The sequence below is a fragment of the Cyclopterus lumpus genome, chromosome 17 (assembly GCF_009769545.1).
Source record: "Cyclopterus lumpus isolate fCycLum1 chromosome 17, fCycLum1.pri, whole genome shotgun sequence".
Classification (NCBI taxonomy): Eukaryota; Metazoa; Chordata; class Actinopteri; order Perciformes; family Cyclopteridae; genus Cyclopterus; species Cyclopterus lumpus.
In genome coordinates, this window is record NC_046982.1 from 15,920,476 (window position 1) to 15,941,499 (window position 21,024).

Here is a 21,024-nt window from a genome sequence, read left to right on the forward strand (position 1 = left end):
ACTCCCCCCATTCCCACCACAACCCAGACGCCAGCAGTCTCTCATCGCAGCCCTCCAACCTTCTTTCCACGACCCCCTCTACCCTCCGCGTTCCTTCTCCCTTATCCTCTTCATCCCTCAACCTCCATCCCTTATCCTACATCTCCTTTATCCCTCGATCCCATCCCTACATCCCTTCACCCCCACGACCCCCCTCCCTTCCTCCCTCAACCCCTTTCCGCTTCCTAAATCGAACCCTCTCGTTCCATCTCGCAATAAACCATCTGAAACCCAGATCACTATCAGCGTCGTCTTTATTAGTGAAACAAATATGAAAATGGCAACAGAGGCACGTGTGCATGCTGCGGCCGGGAGCTCCCATGAATTGTATTTGTTATTTTTTCGTGTTTAATTGCTGTTGCACTTATGTCAAATGACAGAATACACTAATCAACATTAGAAACGGAGCGTGGGGATTGGATTGAGTGCAGCAGATCTTGAGACAATCAGCACCCACGGTGGACCAACGAGCCAAAGAGGAGAGCCGAGATGGGAGGAGCTAGACTAACCCAGCTAAGACCTGAGGCTACTCCACTACTCAGCTTAATCCTGGCTAATGTCCAGTAAAAGGAAAAAAAGATGGATGAAATAGGCCTTCAGGTTTAACCAGCAACGAGAGGTCGGTGACTTGTTGTGCCCACATCTTCACAGAGTACTGGTTCAAGTTGCACTTGATCTGGGATGAACGGATGGACGGACCTCAGGACTCCGCTGGGCGGTCTCTGTTTACATCAAACCTACTTGGTGCTCGAATATAGTCAAAGCTAATGTCTCCCCGACTGTTATGATGTTATGATACCATATTATCTGTCCAGAGACAGTTTGCGTTCCAAAGAATGCACTAAAGGAATGCACCAAGATTGTCTTGTTTTTCTTGTGATGTAAACGGGCTCCAACTGCATTTCGCTATGAATCCGTTTGTTGCATAATGACAATACATCGTCTTTAAATGAAGAATAACTACATCCATTTTGTGTAATAATTATTTGTTAATACTCCTTCAGCATTCATCACAGATATCCTTTAGCCTTTCTTCTAATTAGATTACAGAGATTAGAGGTGAATAAATGCTCAATTCATTATGAGTAGTTAGTGCTGTTTATGCCAGAGACCTATCAAACCATTTAAAAGATAAAGAAAGAGATGAGAAATAATTGGCGGGCCAGGACACATGGCAGCTGTGACTGTGGATGAGTCACTAGATTGGAGTTGCAGTACAGCCCAATAATCATGAGGGAGTGCCATTCTGTCTGATTTAAACACCCACACACACATAAACTAATTACCCCAATGTATTCAAATCACCCAGTGCAACGTCTGTTGGATGTACTGTGATTGAAGTACCTGTCTGAGTCAGCACTGTATCTGTTATCCATTCACAGACCTTGTCAGCTACAATGATTAAAGCTTTTCGGGGGTAATTTTAACAAATGACTTGGAGAGTAAGGAGGCAACAGAAGGCTTGGCAGTGAATGCAGGATTTGGGGCACAGAGGGGGCCTTTGGTGAGTGTCACCAGTTGGCAACCTCCATGTCAACATGGCTGTAAATCTCTTGGATGACAGCTGAAACCGACATGAATCTGTGTGTTGCTTTGACTTTTGCTCCTTTGAGAGACTCTTGAGGTTGAAGGGAATCAATCAGTGAATCTATATCAATATCTATATCAGGGCTGCAAGGGCATGCTCCCAATCGCATGAATACATATACAGTATGCAGCGGTTAAAGTGGGCCATAACAAACAAAGTCAATAAATCTGATTGGAAATTCATACATAATAATGTCAAGCGAGTTCATTTTTCATGTGCTGCAGCCTGGTGTTCCTTCTAGTAAAAGCCATCGAAAAACTCAATCAAGAAATCAGAAAGTAATGTCGCCCCAGTTCTCCTGTTGCACCACCACACCTGATCTTTCCGAGAAGCCACTGAGTGGAAGCGAGACGAAAGCGAGACGTGAGCTTCACCCACCGCAGCGAATGTGAAGCGTGAAAAAACCTTAGGGGTCTCTGTGAGAGTAACGGTGGTTCTAAGGGGGGATGGATAGTGCCCCCAGAATATTAATTCCAGACACTCGATGCCATGTCTCCTGCACTCGATGTCATGTCTCCTGCACTCGATGTCATGTCTCCTGCACTCGATGTCATGTCTCCTACACTCGATGCCATGTCTCCTGCACTCGATGTCATGTCTCCTGCACTCGACGTCATGTCTCCTGCACTCGACGTCATGTCTCCTGCACTCGATGTCTTGTCTCCTGCACTCGATGTCATGTCTCCTACACTCGATGTCTTGTCTCCTGCACTCGATGTCATGTCTCCTACACTCGATGTCTTGTCTCCTGCACTCGATGCCATGTCTCCTGCACTCGATGTCATGTCTCCTGCACTCGATGTCATGTCTCCTGCACTCGATGTCATGTCTCCTACACTCGATGTCTTGTCTCCTGCACTCGATGTCATGTCTCCTACACTCGATGTCTTGTCTCCTGCACTCGATGTCATGTCTCCTACACTCGATGTCTTGTCTCCTGCACTCGATGCCATGTCTCCTGCACTCGATGTCATGTCTCCTGATGTCATGTCTCCTGCACTCGATGTCATGTCTCCTGCACTCGATGTCATGTCTCCTACACTCAATGTCATGTCTCCTGCACTCGATGTCATGTCTCCTACACTCGATGTCTTGTCTCCTGCACTCGATGTCATGTCTCCTACACTCGATGTCTTGTCTCCTGCACTCGATGTCATGTCTCCTACACTCGATGTCTTGTCTCCTGCACTCGATGCCGTGTTTGATCACTTGCTGTGAGTGAGCGTTAGACAGCCCTACCCCCTTGCGTGCAGGCAGCATGACAGGCAGCGGAACAGTGTGTGCACTCTGATCGCGCACTATTTTAATGAAGAATCAATATTAAAAATATGCAAAATCTTATCGTTTTTAACGTACGGGTACCGCGGTACCTTTTTAGTATCGATACACCGTGCAACATTACATGGAATGAGTATTCTTGTGTTTTTTTGTTCTGTATCTATTGTTGAGCTTCTGGAGAACCAATGGTACCCCATAAAATCCCATTTTAAAAATGGTCTACAAACGGTTGATACGTACTAAAATGGATGCGTATCTGTTCCGTGGGACACACGAGTGGCCAACGTCAAAAACTATTTCTTTTGTGGTACAGATGTTCCAAAAAAATATATTTCTATTGTGGTACAGATGTTAAAAATGCTAGAAAGGATCATCTTTAATACCGACCAACATATTGTGCTGCACACTTACTGTGTCTTTTTCAACCAACAGCTCAATAACACTTAGAAAACTAACATCTTCTGCTTGAAAACCAATGAATAGATCATATACACTACTTAGTCAGCAATAAGGCTTTCAGTAAAAAATGTACTCACAGCTGAACCTCTTCTCCTCGAGCTAGTGTTGAGCGGATGGGTGGGAATACACGTCAGCAAACTGTCGACCTGAAAGGACAAACAATATATGGATTACACATTAAACATATCGCAGCAAAAAACAGGCAATAATATCTGCCAGCGGAAATGTGACCGATCAGCAACAAAGACCCCTGACAATATCACAAAAGGGGCAACATGTTTCCCTCTGACAAAGCACATGGATGTATTTGCACATGATTTCCCAACAGTAAATACAATATAATTACTTTTGAGTTCAGAGTTGAAGGGAAAGTGTGGAGCTATAAACGGGGGAAGCACTGAGACGTGGAAATCCCAGTTCAGATTACCATCCAGTGCATACGCACACATGCACACAACACTTTCTGTATTCACAATCAGCTGTTGATATTTATGAATTTTTTTATCACAGTTCCCATGATAACAAACATTCGCCCAGTCTGCAAACCCAACTGCCCAGCGCAGACACGGCGCGTATTCATCATCTGGAAGCGGAACATCAGTGTTCAGCAACAGAAAAAGGCCCTAAAGTAACACCAGTAAAGCCACCAACCAGCCAGTAAGTGAGTCATCGGTCTGGTAGCCCAAGCCCGTTTGACATGAAGCTGGATGTATGTGCTCTGTTGTTTCAGCACTGAGTGAGAATAAAAGCTGAGTTCACGCACCACATGACCGGGGGGGCAGTACAGAAATGCTATGAACTGAGCACCTTTGAAATCTCTTGTCTCACGTCTCAGTGCTTCCCCCGTTTATAGCTCCACACTTTCCCTTCAACTCTGAACTCAAAAGTAATCTCTTGTAGTTTAACTTTATTGAAGAAATTGTACTTGCTTGATTCTTGTTGTTCTGAGTTTGGACTCACGGTTTTATGCACTTATTGTAAGTCGCTTTGGATAAAAGCGTCAGCTAAATGACATGTAATGTAATGTAATGTAATCTCTTCCTCAAACGTAACATTATAGTTACCACGGTGGCATAATAGAAGAGCTTGTGTGTGATGCCAAACTGATTCACAGCTCAAAAACAATACTTTATTTTTTATACTAAATGCTGTTAGAGTAACAAAACTCAAGTCTGAAGATTGTAAGGACCTTTCAGATCTGAGCACCTTTTTGCCGATGTATAGGACCAGTAGAGCTGCAATATAACTGTGGTAGCTGAGATATGCGGGTGGTGATGTCCACGAGACCAGGCAGAGATTAACTGCTGTGGTGTGACCAATATTCATCATTTCGTTTTACTAACCTCAGTGACGAAGCTTCGTGGTTTTGCTCTACTAAATTATGCTGCACACAAACCTACATATGTTGAAACATTTTAGGAAGTTAAACTGAATAATAAATTAGGGTTTGAATGTTAAACATATGACACTGGAAAAAGAATGTGTTTATGTTCATTGACACACTTTCAAGAATGTTTAAAGGCGTTTTTTGACAAGACAAAGACAATGACGAGCTACACATGACAATCCCAGTTATTTCAGATGGATTGATACTTTGGCATGCACATATGTTGGTGTTCATTTTATCTTGTAAAAAACAGAATGCATGTGGCCCTGTGCAGCAAGCAAGGGCGACTTTGGTTTCATCCATACATCATCTCACTTAAAATACAGTGAGACTCTGCTCTAGACGCCAAATGACTTATTGTGGTAGCTTAATTATATATTTTGAAAAGGTTAAGCACAACCAATCTCTAACATGGAGATGATGATAAAGAACTGTTCCAGTTCCCCATAGTCTTCCCTCTAACAGACTATACAAAGGTCACTATTAAATCTATATATATTGACTCAAGTCAGACACATAAAGTCCCAACAGAAATATGATGTTGATTTCTACTCTAACTAGTGCCATTTATTTTCTAAACGTCGATTTGGACCTCATTTAACTCAGACTTCTTTGCTAAATGGACAGTGATTGATTGTATAATGGCATTCAAAACTCTTGGTTACAGACCACTCCAGCAATCCCTCCAATGTCTCCATTTACACAAAACATTCACCTTTTTTTTTTTTTTTTTCACCGCCCCAAAAAACATGAATTGTCCCAAACTCAAATATATTTATATATAATCTCCTCGGGAAAGGCTTTTCCCTTGTCCGACCTCATCCCCATCCAAACATGTGTGTTTCCAGAATAGCACGCCATTCGGTTACAAATGTGTTTCAAACTCGACCCACAATGCAAAGTCCTGAGAGAGATGAGGAGCACAGTACAGGCGAGCAGCCGACGGGATGTGAATCAAAAGACCGTGCAGTGCAACTCAGGACGCCTCCTGCTCCCTCGACTATAGCACAGCTCAAACGACGGAAGAAACATGCCACCTGAGCGTCGTACAATATGTGTTTGTTTTTTTTGCAAACCTTGAGAGCAACACCCCCCCCCCCCCCCCCCCCCCCCCCCATACGCCTTGGAGTAATTTACTTCCGATGCAAATATGACACAACTTTAAAATACCGCGCGAGTTGTGTGGTGTTTATTCACCCAGTTATTAATGAGGTCGATACATTTAAAAAAAAACACCAAAAAAACATGAAATTCCCCCTTTTATTATCTTCGCTAAGCGGAACATGAGGCCAAGTGCTTCTCACTTACCGGGGGGGGGGGGTGTTAGGTTTATCCGCTGTCCCACGCGCTGACGGTCTTGTGGAACACCGTGCTCTCCCGTTCCTCTGCCGCGCTTCCCGAAGCACGCGACCCTTTTTATCCTCTTCCATTTGTGCCATTCGCGCTCGTTCCCATTCGCGACCCCGCGAGCGCATCGATTGGCTTTGACACTGACGACGCAAATCTTTCCGTTTGCCAATGGCTGCCAGTGCGCACGCCCTCTCTGCCTTCCCACTACTGCCCTGCGTCCATTTGAATCGCTGCCAGCTGGGCGCACTGGATGGATGTGTCTGCTTCACCAGTTTAATGGAGCTACACCCCCCCACACCTCCCAGTTCTCGGTATTGTATCGACTCCCTGGTGGGTTTCGGTTGATTGTCTCTCCAAACAGTTGTCCACATCGCCTGCTTTTGATTTAGTGAGACTAAGTTGAAAGTGTTAAACTGTGTTGCGTGCTGGTGTATCTCATTATAGAGCACAGTGGTCCAGAGTGAAGTTGCAATACAATCTTACAATTTAACCTAAGATAGCTATAATTATCAGACGGTTTAAATTATTGGCATATTGCAAATGCCATGGTATATTATTACATCCATGTATTATATATTTATATATCTGAATTTGTTTATTTTCCTCTCCTTTCCCTCAAGAGGTTTCGCCTCTTGTCAGGCCACAGTTGTAAATAAGAATTTGTTCTTAATCTTAAATTTCGCCTGGCTAAATAAATATATATGTTTATTTGTGTGTAGTGCATTAGCCTATATTACAGTATCACACAATATGTGCTGTGTTGCATTGGGTTGTGATGCTCTAAAAACGGTGTTAATCTGTCTCGTGTTTTAAACCAGACTGAGCAGTCTTTTGGAATAATCTTGATGCCTTTGCTGTTGCCAAGCAACAGCTGTCCTGGAACAGAGAAGAACTGTGTCCTTGGGCTTTCTTCATCTACATCCTCACCTTCATATGTTGTTCTTCTCAATGTCTCTCTCTCTCTCACCTAGAATAAAAACACAGTATGACTTCAATCCCTCACTCAACAGACAATTTCTTATTCACATGGTCTCAACGTCAGTGGTGTAGAGACAGTAAGTATTTCTTTAAAGACTTTTCTTTCCTAAGTGACTGAGCAACGGTTGATCAATAACCAGATATTCCTTTTGAAATAAGTAGATGGCTCATCTTGATCCACAGCCAACATGAGGTCCCTCTCTTGCTCTGATGGACCTAAAAGAAAACATGCCATGAAATGTGTAGTAGTTAACTTGTAGCAAATTGACAAGTAACTTAATCTAATCTATTTTTTTTTAATTAAAGTAACAATCATGTAACTGTACAATACAACACAGTACTTTCCAAATAGTGCATTTCTGGTTGTTATTATTATAGTATTACTGCAAAACACCACAAGTAATTTCTATGGTTTCAGGCATTATGAGGCTCCCAAAGGGCCAGGACTGATATCTCCCAGAACAATCCACACCAGTCTTATATGGGTGGAGTTTTAGGGTATCACCTTCAACACCTGATCTTTTAAAAAATATGTCAGCCTGCAGCCATAGCAACCATCTCTTGTGCTCTTGGGCTTTGACAGGCTTAATGGGGCCGGGGCGTGGTGCAATACAACCCATAACACATATGGTTCTCAATCGTGTTTTTGGGGTATTGAGATTTCCTGTCTACTACAGCTTTTACTATGTCTGGTATAGTACATTTCAACTCTGCCAGGACGTTCAGTGGCAGAATGGTAACAGTGTGCAGCGATGGTGGGGGTTCAAGGCCAGACTTCATGCAGCACAACGCCTCTCGGCTTCAAAATGATCATTTCTACGTTTCCAGCAAGGCCTTGAAATGCATTACAGTTGTAAGCATTTTCTTGTTGGTTTTTCTGCAGGACTATAAGTGACTGTGTTTCTACAATAGATTGTTGGTTACTGTGATTTATTTTTCAATTGCGACTTCATTACTGTGATTTTCAGTATTATACTGTGAAATAGAATGCTCTCATCCCTTTCTTTTATCAACCTCCAGAGACCAACTTTAATCCTGTAATCTTCAATATGTCAGCTCATTTCTTAAACTTTACACAACCAAGCATTTCCAAGCAAAATCACTTAGAAATATGTAACTGAGCTGTAGTAAACATTATCTATTGCACATACACAATCTTCTTCTTAAATGCTTTTCACACAGCAGCACTGATACAGCAGCTAACCTCTCTGTGGGATGTTAGTCCATACATGCTTTGTCTTCCCCTTGGGAAATGCAATCAAGGGAGGCGACAACACATTTAATAGAAATAGTCATTCATTTGCAGAGAGTGGTGAGGAAATGCACTCGGCTTAACCCGAACATTGGTGAGGAAGCTCCAGTGCATTGATGACACACATGAACAAAGAATAAACAACTCAAGTTGCATGCAGCTGCAGGGTTGTTCTCTACCACCTCCTATTCAGCCCTGAAAAGAGAATGTTGTTTGTTATGCAGCTCACTCACAACAGCAGTGTTGTGGATCATGTATTCAATATTAATGTTTTTGTGTTCGGAAAGTTTAAAACCGACGGGGAGGCCGTCAGATGCTTATTAGTGAAAGTGATGTGCCGTTAGGCAAAACATGGAGCTGTTTTGCACACCGCTTATTGAATATTGCAAAATATCTAAATGATTTAGCAGATGCTCCCACCAGAATGTCCGCCTGCCTGACGGTCCTGAATATCTATGTCTATGCTCACAAAAGTCTGGCCAGACAGAATTGATCCGAACACACACTCCACCTCTCCTTCTTTCAGTCTGTGTCTCATGGGAGGCCATTACAGAGGTGTGCTGCATTCACCGTTGATGCTGTGCTATACAGTCCATATTAATCCATCACAACGACCCAGACAAGCTTTACATAAATCAGACCTCCATCCACTTCACACAGCAGCAATAAACAGCAAGACATAGTTTGTTTCATTACACAGGGAGTTTTAATCAATGTTAGAAAACAAAATGTAACCCGGAGCTTATAGAATAACCTTTGAGAGCTTCGGAGAACTCGTTAGTGTGTGTATGAGAGTCACAATAGAAAGCTTTCTTTACATGTCAGTTCTGAGACATACAATATAATATTACCCTTTGAAAGCAGTTAAGGTATTGGAAAATCAGAGATTATACAGGACACTAACTAGAATTTGTTGTGATAGTCAAGTGGGCTAATCATACACACTTCATAACCTCAGTAAAAGTCAGTTACTGGTAATGATGAAATAAAACACGATTATGTTATAGTGATTTTACTACTACACATTGTAATGGCCTATGATGAGGATGATGACGAAACCCCACATTCTGACTCAAAACCAAATCACAGTGATTTATCTATTATTAAAAATATACACTGGATGACAGGCACTTGTGAATGAGCTTGCAGGCAAAGTCCTTAAAACATATTTACCATTCAACATGTAATAATCATTCACAGATTAATATCATGCTCTTAGTGGGTCAATTGTATGAATGTTGTCATCTGCAGGAATATAAAATGGATATAAGTGCTTCTTCAGGCCTGTTCACACAATACTTGAACATAGAATCTTAGATGTATGAATTTCACTACACAGCGCTTTCAGATCAAAATCCACAGTTCAAAAAGGTGAATTATGTTCCATTTTTGCACTCAAAATGATCTTTGGTGAGAATGTAAACAATTGCACCAGAACAAAAAGTAAGGCAGTTTTAATAAGTCTGTTTACATTAAGAAACAGACTTACATTAAGTCTTGTAGCAAAATGAAAACAAACAAAAACACACACACACAATCTCTCCATACAAATATATCTTTACCTGATGAGGAGTCAGACAACTAGTTAGCTTGGATTAAGATAACTTGCCCTGCCTTCACACTTCAAAACAGCAGACAGTGCTCATAATAAGCAAACCATAATTCAGTACAGCCAATCCTGCCTTAAACAACGAGGACAGATAATGCAGTGTGCATTACAATAGAGTTACTCTTTAGGATCCCAATATGAAATTGATTAACTGAAGCATAATGGAATAGCAGGCAGCTGCAATAAGAAGGGGGATTTGAGGGTTGAAATAAAGGCAAGACAAGCTAAAATACATAGGCATCGCTGTCTCTATGGTCCTAAACCTAAGGCACTTTATGGGATACATATTGTTGTCTCCAACCCCAACACCCTTTAATAAGAAAATTGGCCTGAAAACATGCCCAGTAAATTGGACACGTGTGCAGCATATAATGTACATGAGCATCATCCCCTATAAAATGCAGGACACATAAGCCCCTCTGTCTGCTGTCTTTCCATTCAACTGTCCACCTACCCATCCATCGATCCATTCATCCATCTGTCCACTGTCTGAAGGCACTCTTCTACTACTCCCAGCTGAAGTCGTCCCCACCTCCAAACACGACAAAAAAACCAAAGATGGTGAGGAAGATGACAGCATTTCCTGTCATCACCAGACCACAGGCACCCCACTGGATCTGTTGGAGGAAAATATTCATCCTGAATAAATCTATAGTCCTTTGATTTTTCACAATGCTCTGCTGGCACAATGCACATCTCTCAAGAAAAATACATTTGAAATATACTAACAATTGATGTGGTGCACAGACCTATGCACACAAACAAACACAAGCCAAGCTAATTATCGTGGCTGTAGAGAGAGAACTCACTGTGGTATTGCGGGCCAGCACAATGGGAAGCCCGAAAGATGATACCACGATGCCAGTTGTTAAGAAGTAGGCCAGCTCTCTGCATGCGTTGCTGGAGGAGTCAGAGTCATCACTAAGGCGTCTGGATATGAAGGTCGGGATGGGGCTTAATATGTAGAAAATCAGGACAAACAGCGGCCAGTATATCCTACAGAAACAAATGTATAACAGTTAAAAGCAGGTATGACATATGAAGGCATGGGTTTGCAGTTTGTTGGAAAAAAACAGGTAAATTCAAGAAAGAAAAGTGCCAAAACAAAATCACTCAGAAATATTTAACCAGTCACAACAGAATTAAACATTTTAAAGAGGCACTGGGAAAACAATGCCCAGTTTACCTTATAAGAAGTATTACTCCGTCTGTAAAAACAATTGTATAATGTCTTATGTGATTATGTGACTAAGTCTGAAAAATAGCCCTAATGACATCAGAGTTATCCCCGCTTGGGCTCGAGGTTTAAAGCCCTTTAACAGAAAGCCTGCATTACAAACTGGGAGTATGGGGAGTGGGCATTTAATGAAAGACACTATTGAGATTCATAATGGATCAGCATTTCTGAATCTCGACCCATACATGGCACAACACGTTTCATTCTCTGCGGCATTGATTTTATTTTGACCATTCTTTTTCAATGTTCCTCTTTTAAAGACACTCAACTTGCAAATGCAATATTAAATTGTTGGAGCACCACTTGTAACATCCAGACATGGTATTTTTGAGAGTTTTGTTGTTTTTGTTATCATCTATTTTTCATATCTCTCTGATTAACTGCCTCTTCACTGGAATACAATACATCTTAAGTTAAGATTCTTAACAATCCCTTTAAGTATCAATATTGCATGTAAGCCAGGTCTATGTGATGCAATAACATGGATACCTAATTATAACAAAGAACTTACCCGTACTGCTCCAATGCACAGCCCAGAAGAAGAAATGTAAGTCCAATGGCGCCACTGAAGGATAAACCAACCAGCGCTGAAACCAGAGAAACATCCCATGAACGTTACATTACATTACACATGTTGCTATGTCCAAAGTTAAAATAAGGTACAAAACAGAAATCGGCTAACGTTACGTCATGTTTGCAACACTTGCTGTGTAATCTGTTTGTATGCCAAGTTAACTTTTAAGATACATTTACTGTGAATAAATAACAACCGAGAACTTAAAACAGGCGGATAACTTAATAACGAAACTAACGTTGTGGATTGTAACACATCCGAGTGTTCTCGGGCAGTGTTGTATTGATAGCTTTCGAAATTAACGAGCAACATTGTTCCAAAAGTATAGACTAGACACACAAAGTTGTCTAGCGTTAAGCATTAACGTCTGCGTAAATAAATGAACGTAAATCTCAGCGGTCGACTGACTCATTACGACTAGAATACAATACCTTTAATTCCGGCCATTGCAATAAATGTGTGGAACTTTCTGTTTGTCTTTTGGTCTTCTTCTTTGTGTTTTGTTTATGTGTCCAGGCTCTCCTTTCTTTCTTGGTAGACGCACTTCCTGCTTCCTCCTACGGGTTTTCCTTCGTTGTCAGGTGTCTTAAAGCGACAGTAGCAGTGAGCCGAGGATTTACACAGCATTACCAACCGTGTCCTGAACATGCATGGACACTATGGAGGACAGAAAATGGCTTAAGTATAAATAAATAAATGCATGAATAAATACAGGAATAAATAAATAAATGCTTAAATAAATGTATAAATAAATAAATACAGGAATAAATAAATATAAGTTGATACCTAAAAAGGACAATATTAAAATCCGAACCTCATTGTTAAACAGGATCGGTGCGATCACACGCCTTTGACCAATCATGCTTTAGACAGAGGTTCAGACCGCCCCCGCTCATTTGCATATAATGACACATAAATACAGACATAAATAAATGAAGAAATACAGAAATGTAGAAATATATTTATTTAATGATGTCCTGTTTAGGTATAACTTATTAGGTATAACTTTTTAGGTATAACTTTATTTATTTATACATTTATTTATTCCTGCATTTATTTATACTTAAGTCATTTTCTGTCCTCCATAAGACACACCTGAACACCACAGGTGCTGCCGACTCCTCATCTCCCATCATTAGCCGCTTGCAGGCACATTAATCAAATGTTCTTGTCAATCAAATATAGTTTTCTCCCATGATTGTTGTAATCCCTTGTGGATGCAGGGGACCGGCAGCACTGTTCATGGGGGCTTGGTTAACACGCACGTGATATCCGTGGTGTAAATGTTCCTGTACTGTACTTACTGTACTTAATGTACATTTTTGAGTAAATTGTACTGAAGGATTTCCGTTGTATGCTCTACACATCTACATTTCTAATGAGAATATACTTTTTACTTCAGTTTTAGGTCTATCTGACAGCGCTATACAAATTCCATACTACATTAAAATTAGCATACAGATCATAGGCTGTATAAGATGTAAACGTGTCTCTCAGCAAACTGCAAATGCTGTAAGTGTAGCAATCCTTCTTATATGCAAGACTGCCTGCCACACTTAAACATATAAACACAAACTCTCGTGAACCGAGACAGATTTGTTTGTGCAATAATAATAATAATAATAATAATCTCTAATATAGATGTTATTTGTACACATTTTATTTGGCTTCTATGATGTAAATAGAATTTGATCTGTGTTGGCAACTATGTCGATTTTTTCCATGGCCTATATCGAACAAAGAAAAGGGAAAAATGGCTTGGACCTCCAAGGGTTTTTAAACCAACAAGAAATGTGGCTCAGCAATCACAGTCTTGCCAGAGATATAAATAAAGGTGTAGCAGTTGAAATGGTGTCTTCAATTCCATAATTCCTCCCTTTTCAGGGCCCTGGTATTGAGCATGCTGGCGCGTTGTCCCACTGGGACACTTGAATCGAACATAATCATCTTTAATGCTATTTGTAAGTCAAAATGTCTGCAGTAAAGAAGACATATCTACATTTTGTAGACAACACGTGTATGGTTCAGATGAACCAGAGTTAAACTCATGTGAGTAGGCCTCTTGTTGGGCTTCAGGTGTACTGTAATATGGAGATGAAACCAGGAGAAAGGTGCACTATACTTCAAAGGGCATGTGTGATCACAGAGCTGGACCAGATGTAAGCGGACTAATGCTGTTGCTCTCCAGATGGATATCGTGTATCCACCGGCGCTGGATACGTCTCTTTTAAATTGTTTCCCAAGACAGCTCAAATGTCTCCCACAGGAAATAGGTCTAAGAGATTAAATTATGAACTACACTCCTCAAGAGATTGAAAGGTAATTCTGTTTATCTCGCATACCACGGTAGTCTAATGTTGCTTGGCTGTTGTTCTTTGTAATTATCAGAATAGTCACTCCGGAAATGGAAAGATGAGTTTGTGGCAATGCTTGAGCGACTCGTCCTCCAGCACCACACACTTGACCGCATATTCAGATTGTTATTTGCTAATAAATTCCTAATTCCTAATTTCCCCGAATGAGAAGGAGTGCAGATGATCCAAATAACAATTTCAGGCTTCATGACATGAAACAACCAGTTCTTTAATTTGTAAATGAGCACTAGGAGCATGTAGAAATGTTATTCATGTGAGAAACAGTATGTTACTCTCTTATTTTCTTCAAAAGCTAGAAGCTCATATCCTGAGCGTGCACAGCCAGAACGATGTGAGAAAAAGCAGTGAGTTTCACAAAGTAAGTAAAACTGCAGTCATGACCACATTCTGTGTTTAATATTATTATGATTACTAAGAATACGGCCGGTTTTGAAACCCTGCTGCTTTTGGCCAGTAACTCATTGAATTTAATTACAATATTAAAAAATGACAGATAACCCAAGTGCAATTTAAATATATATGTAAAAGACACAAAGATCACAAATGGCCCAAAAATAAAAAGCAGTTTAATGTCAAACAGAGAAAAACACTGAATATATTTTAGCCTAAAATGCAAACTGCTGCATGTTGTCCAGCTATACTTGGAATTGAAGCTCAGTTTATACAAAAATCTGGAAAGAAAAACAAAGAGGGCATTAGTTTAGCGATGATGGAGTTACAAATGGGGGGAATCATGTGATGACTGATGGGCCACTTCGACCCGTCCTGTGATGGAGCTGGGAAATCTTCAGAGCGATGGTTGCCAGGGGTGCCAGCATCACCTGTCCCAAACAAGAATGATATGGTTAGAGGCACGTCCACCTGGCTGCCATATGCCACTTATGCATTTCCTCATTAATATTTACCGATAAGCAGGACAGAGTTGCAGATGCTAATTTAAAACCAAAGCTTTAAAAGATACCAATTACTTTAAACTGGAAGAAGTTGAACTACAAGCTACCCAAGGGACAAATCTAGTTTGGTTAACTGGAGCTAGCAAGAACCAAATAGTTAAAACTGCTTTTTAAATAAATTAGCAAATTGAGAAGTTGAAATGAAATCATAACAATGTATATAACAAAAAAGGGGGTTCAATGAGAGTAAAATAAAATAAAAATCGTTCCTTTCCTATTACGGCCATATGTATGTATGAGGCAAACTGAATGCTTTGCACAATTATCTGACTGCCATTTAGGCATGGATGCTCTGATATGTCCACATAGCACTATACACCTCATGAGATATGTTTCAAACAAATCATAACACTCTCTCTCTGCCTGTTAGTATTGTGGACTATTTGGCCAAATTAGTCCTAAAAACCTTTTTAATTAAGATTTATTTACCTGTGTGTCTTCTAAGATTTGCTCCTTTTCATAGCTGTCGATGTAGATTCGAACTGTCGCCACATCACAACCTGTCCCACTGAGTCTGTAGATGATCCGAGAACCATCAGAGAAGATTATCCGAAGACCCTGTAGTGAAAACAGCCCAGTACAGACTATGTGAAGCACCCAGTGACCAATGGTTCCATCCAGTAACTGTACACATAACAATGTTATCATGATAGGAATACAACTCAGTGTGTCGCGTACCTGGTTCCTGGAGATGGTGCTGTCTACCGGGTCTGTGTACTCAAAGTTGTCTGCTTTTTCCACTTGGTAGATTTTGTCCTTCACAGCAAATCTCTGCTTCACGAAGGACTTGTCGACAATCAAAATCTCCAAATCCTCCATCATCTCACAGGCTGCATCTATGTCTACGTTCTCATAGTCATATCTGGACAAAAACACAACATCTATTGGTAAAAGTATAAGTGCTTTATTGTTGCACGTTTGTATCGTAATATGTTGATGAAAGGGGTAAAAACAGTCCAACATTTGAGAGTACATTTCATAATTTCAATCAATCGTTTTTGCCGCAATATACCGTCCAAATGTATATTTAATTATGAATGCAGTGTTTGTCTAATAATGTATAACCATTGTATAAATGCATTCCTTGTAATTCAGCAGTCAATATTTGTAAGACACCATAATGGTTGTAATTTTTTTATTATATCATAAGGCATTAGGTCATGTTCTATGTGGTTACAGTGTATGTCCACAAAGTCAAAATAAGAATTTCGGAAAGTGCTGACAGCATCATGTAATGGCATATATGCTCCACTAGATGGCAGTCATGTTATGTATGTATCTTCTTAACACGTATCTGTATAATCAGTCCGCTCTCCATTCTAATCAAATCAACAATGTGCATTATGTCATAATGTAGAAATAAGAGATTACACATAACAGCTGTATCGACATCTCACCTGGTAAAGTAGTTCCTTCCGTATTTCAGCCAATGGTCCTTAAGGATATCCTCCACACTCTGCTTTCTATTGGCCAGGATGGAGAGCCATGCCAGCACGGCCCAGAGCCCATCCTTCTCACGAATATGGTCTCCACCTTAAAGAGGATATCTGATTAGGTCCACCGACCACCCCAAAAATATTAAAATATTTTGATCTAATAACTTGCTGAAGCGATACAGTACCTGTACCAAAGCTTTCTTCCCCACACAAAGACAGTCTGCCTGCGTCCATTAGGTTTCCAAAGTATTTCCACCCAGTGGGAGTTTCATATAGCTCTATTTTTGTTGCCTTGGCTACTCTGCAGGAAATACATTGAAAGAGTACAGTGAACCTTCGACACAATAAAAAGAAAATACCATTTTTATTATGAATGTGTACTTTTGCATGTTAAATGCAATGATTTGATCTCGTTCAAATCTAGTTGTGCCAAAAGTTGAAAATCACTGTCTCATCAGCTGTGTGCAGTGGTGTGCAACTAGCCAGGCTGTATTTTTACCTGTCTAAGGCTGCACTTGTGGGCATGCTGCGGGCGAAGCCTCTCACCCCTGTATGTTGGAAGTATGGGATGCAGAAGATGTTGTCAGCAATAACAGCCACAGAGTCCGGTGGGGTGACGAAGAAGCCGTGCTTACCAAGGATCATGTTACGGTCCTAGAAAGCCAGCCAGACAGGGTTAAAAAGATTATTTTGATTGTATTTCACAAAATCTATAGAAAGAGACAAGTAACAGGACACGAACCCCATCACCATCAAATGCTGCACCAAAATCATACTGTCCCTCTCTCATGCTGTCAACCAGATCTGCAGCGTAGGTGAGGTTAGGATCTGGGTGTTGACCTCCAAAATCCTCCAAGGGAACACAGTTGATGGCAGAATTGAGGGGGCAGCCCAGCTCCTCACAGAGGATCCTCCTCACATACGGCCCCACCACTGGGAGGACCGCAGGGGGACAGAGACAGGGAAGAAGACAATGAACTACTGGAGTCACATATTGTGTGGCACAAAGTGGCCCTTTCTAAAACAACAACTACAAACATGTCAGCTCTTGTTGCTCTGTTTAAATCAACAGATTAAGATTTTAGGAAATACACTTATTTGCTTTCTTGACAAGAGTTAAATTAGAGGATTGACACCGATTGTCGGTTAAATATTAAGCTGCCGCCATCAGCTGCTTAGCTTAGCTTAGCACAAAGATAGGAGTCACGGCAACGACGAGGCTCTGGCAACACGATCTGACTATCATCACAAATGAGTTATAACTGGTTAATTAAAAGTGTAGCTATGTTTTGAGCGTGAATGAGATGGAAAGAAATTCAGGGGCCACAATGATAGAGGTGTGCTATCATTTCAAAATGTTTACCCTATAAATAACTCTACTCATGACTTCCTCTGAAGGGGTGACAAGGGGGATGTGCGGACTGTTCACCCATTAGTTTTAGTGTTTGGGGAGGCTCCTAAATAGCTTCGGTAACATGATCATTATGAATCATTCCAAAGTCAACAGTTCCCAGAACCCCATTCCACTTGTCCAGCTATATTGCAAAAGCCTGCAAGAGCCCTTGTTTATTTATGTTTTAAAATGATTAAAAAAAGACAATAATATTTATATGTATAGATATACATATGTAGATATGTAAATATATACATACAAATATCCTATATTTATTTAAATTATGTATTTATATAATTGATAAGCACTTGTGTCAATAGAGAAACAATACAATAGCTGTGGAGATGTTGTGACCATGAGCTAACATGTAAGGAACATGAGTTTCATGTTGTTTGTCCTATGACTCTGTAAAGCATGACCTCAAGTACTGCACTTACATTGATTATATATATATATATATATATATATATATATATATATATATATATATATATGTATATATATATATATATATATATATATATATATATATATATATATATATGTATATATATACAACCTAATCATCTTTGTTATAAACTACATAGCATCAGCTAAAACTGCATACACCTCGATCATCCACAACAGTAAAATGATTTTAACACACGATAAAGTTATAAAAATGCAACATAATGTTTATTACCAATCACAATGGTACTTCTACTACAGTACTTTTTAGTACTAAATTGGTATGTTTAAATGTGATAATCTTTCTGTCCTTTTATTTTCAGAGCAACAGAGAATATATGGATGTGATTACATGCTATTGGTAAATATCGTCTCACCTCCGTGCATGGCATCCAGTCTGATCTTGATGTGATTTTCACCGGATAGAAGCTCCTTCAGAGCAGCGAAGTCAAAGATGTTCCTCAACAAGTTAGCGTAGGATTCCACAGAGTCCACAATTTCCACTGGACACCACAGATGACAAACACAGTTGTATTTTGAATACATGAATTCCCATGCCATCCGAAAACATTACAATGAACGATGACTGGAGAATGGCAAAAATAAAAATGTGTCATATGACCGATTCATATAGTGGATCAGATCTCTTTTGTAGCAAGTATCTCCAGGGAAAGTTGTCACTGCTCTAGTATTCATCCACCATCTTTTTTCTCTCTCATTGCCTTCATCCTCTCCTAATTTAAAAATGGATGGCTTACAGACTAACGCTTCACCTGTGAATGGTTTGAACTTGTTTTCCAGATCAAACTTCTGTTTGCCCAGAGTTGTCAAATCCACATGCAGTCCGGGGCAGATGGCAAACTCCTCGATGGTCCTGCTGATGTGAAAGATCTTGTTTGTGACAGCCTCCTTGGCCGGGCCTGGATGCAGTAGAAAATCTATGATATTACATGTATTATTTTGTACTGATGTACAATACACATTCAGTATAGTGGCGATACCATTCAGGGTTGCTTGGGATAGCAATTGGTAAAACCATGCTGAACTTCCAACGTACTTTGTCCCAGATTTTATGCCAATTCTCAAACAATATATCATTACTGTGTCTGTGCCACGTATCTGAATGAGGCCTGCACAGCCTTGTTAACTTCCCTCGGAACACTATTTTTCACTTGGCTGATGCCCCTGCATTCCTCCTCCTCTCCAGTTACCATACCTCCATTTGCAGTATTGAACTTAATGCCAAAGTCTCCATCAGCTCCACCAGGGTTGTGGCTGGCAGTGAGGATGATGCCACCGATGGCTTTGTATTTCCTGATTACACAGGATATGGCCGGTGTGGACATTATCCCGTGGTGTCCAATGATCATACGACCCACCTGAGGAAATGTCACACAGGTGTGTGTGTGTGTGTGAGTTGGTTGGCACGAGTGTGTATCTTCATTTATCTGAGTGGGGCAGGGGAGGGATTAGCACTGAATATCAGGTTTGGCGTGTCATGTTTCTTGCTAAAGTACCTCAAGAGCACATCAAGAGCAAGTTTGTGTGTAAGTGTATTTTAAATCCCTCTAACCATACCGAGAAAGCATCAGAAGCTCAAAGGTTATGAAACTTAAGTCCTGGGACCACAGAGAGCTTATTACTGGTGCTGCTGGCAAGAGAGTAGAAAATAAAACAGGTTGTATGTTTTTCTATTTGAAGACATCAGCCAGGAGCTGCAGTTACAGCAGCGACTAGCAGGCTTTAGTTTGAAAAGGCAGCGTTCATCCATTAATTTTCTCAGAGTTACATTATTCTGCCGTTGTATTACATTATACTGTCTCCTCTCACAATCTTGTTGAATATTTATTATTAGACTACAAAATTAAAGCTATTTTAACATAAAAAGTGTGGTTACATTTGAACACAACCAAAGGTTTTGACAAAAGACACATTCATATTTTTTATTCATCTACACCAAGCATTTAAACGTATTATACAACACAACTATCATCATATTATTATTAATAATATTCAATTAATTATATTTTTCCTATGAACACAGCCATGTCTCCAACCAAGGCTGTAAATTGAATTCTAAGACGACAAGAGGTTGGTACAAGTAATGACAACAAAGGGATATTAAAAAGGTGACACATGCATGCTTACTCACCCACCCTCATACTAACAAACATTTACCAGCATGCACACATAAACAAACACACACACACACACACACGCACACCCACACACACACACACACACGGACACACACACAGTGACACTAACCCCATTGGCTGCTGCCATCTGCACAATGACCTCAATAGCTGTTCTGTTGAAGAAGCGACCGTCTCCCCCCACGACCACCGTTGATCCCTGTCGGTCTCGTAGGTCAATGGAGGAGAAGATACTCTGGATGAAGTTGTGGAGATAGTTCCTCCTGGACTGGAATACATGGACCTTTTTCCTCAGGCCGCCGGTGCCGGGTCTCTGGTCGGGGTAGGGTGCTGTCGGGATAGTCAACACCTGCAGAAGACTGTTGTCCATTGTTTCAAAATGAGAATCCAACCTAACGCAGCAGCAAAGAGAGACACAACCTGTGTTTGGAGGGAGATCCCCTGTCAGTTGACATGGGGCACCGTACACAGGGGAAGAATGGCCGGGTATAATCTTGACTCCTCCTGTTATTT

The 21,024-nt window shown here is 40.6% G+C and overlaps 3 protein-coding genes across 3 annotated transcripts in view; all 3 read right to left on the minus strand.

Moving 5' to 3' along the window:
- Window positions 1-6,243, minus strand: part of LOC117746141 (cAMP-specific 3',5'-cyclic phosphodiesterase 4B-like) — a 49,391-nt gene extending 43,148 nt beyond the window's left edge. The window contains exons 1-2 of the mRNA XM_034555018.1: window positions 6,060-6,243; window positions 3,442-3,510 (exon numbers count right to left, since the gene is read on the minus strand). The gene's annotated coding sequence lies outside the window, so the exon portion shown is untranslated. The remainder of the gene's footprint in view (window positions 1-3,441; window positions 3,511-6,059) is intronic.
- A 2,771-nt stretch (window positions 6,244-9,014) lies between these two features.
- Window positions 9,015-12,319, minus strand: LOC117747025 (leptin receptor gene-related protein). Its single transcript, XM_034556410.1, has 4 exons — window positions 12,183-12,319; window positions 11,689-11,764; window positions 10,750-10,936; window positions 9,015-10,557 (listed from the first exon to the last, which is right to left on the minus strand). Exons 1-4 carry the CDS (start codon window positions 12,196-12,198, stop codon window positions 10,447-10,449), a joined length of 390 nt encoding a protein of 129 aa, XP_034412301.1. The 5' UTR covers window positions 12,199-12,319; the 3' UTR covers window positions 9,015-10,446.
- Window positions 12,320-14,857: 2,538 nt separating this feature from the next.
- On the minus strand, window positions 14,858-20,881 carry LOC117746617 (phosphoglucomutase-1-like). Its single transcript, XM_034555873.1, has 11 exons — window positions 20,624-20,881; window positions 19,572-19,734; window positions 19,129-19,275; window positions 18,733-18,858; window positions 17,258-17,448; window positions 17,015-17,169; window positions 16,701-16,816; window positions 16,477-16,612; window positions 15,758-15,941; window positions 15,509-15,637; window positions 14,858-14,947 (listed from the first exon to the last, which is right to left on the minus strand). Exons 1-11 carry the CDS (start codon window positions 20,879-20,881, stop codon window positions 14,858-14,860), a joined length of 1,695 nt encoding a protein of 564 aa, XP_034411764.1.
- Between the last annotated feature and the right edge of the window lie 143 nt (window positions 20,882-21,024).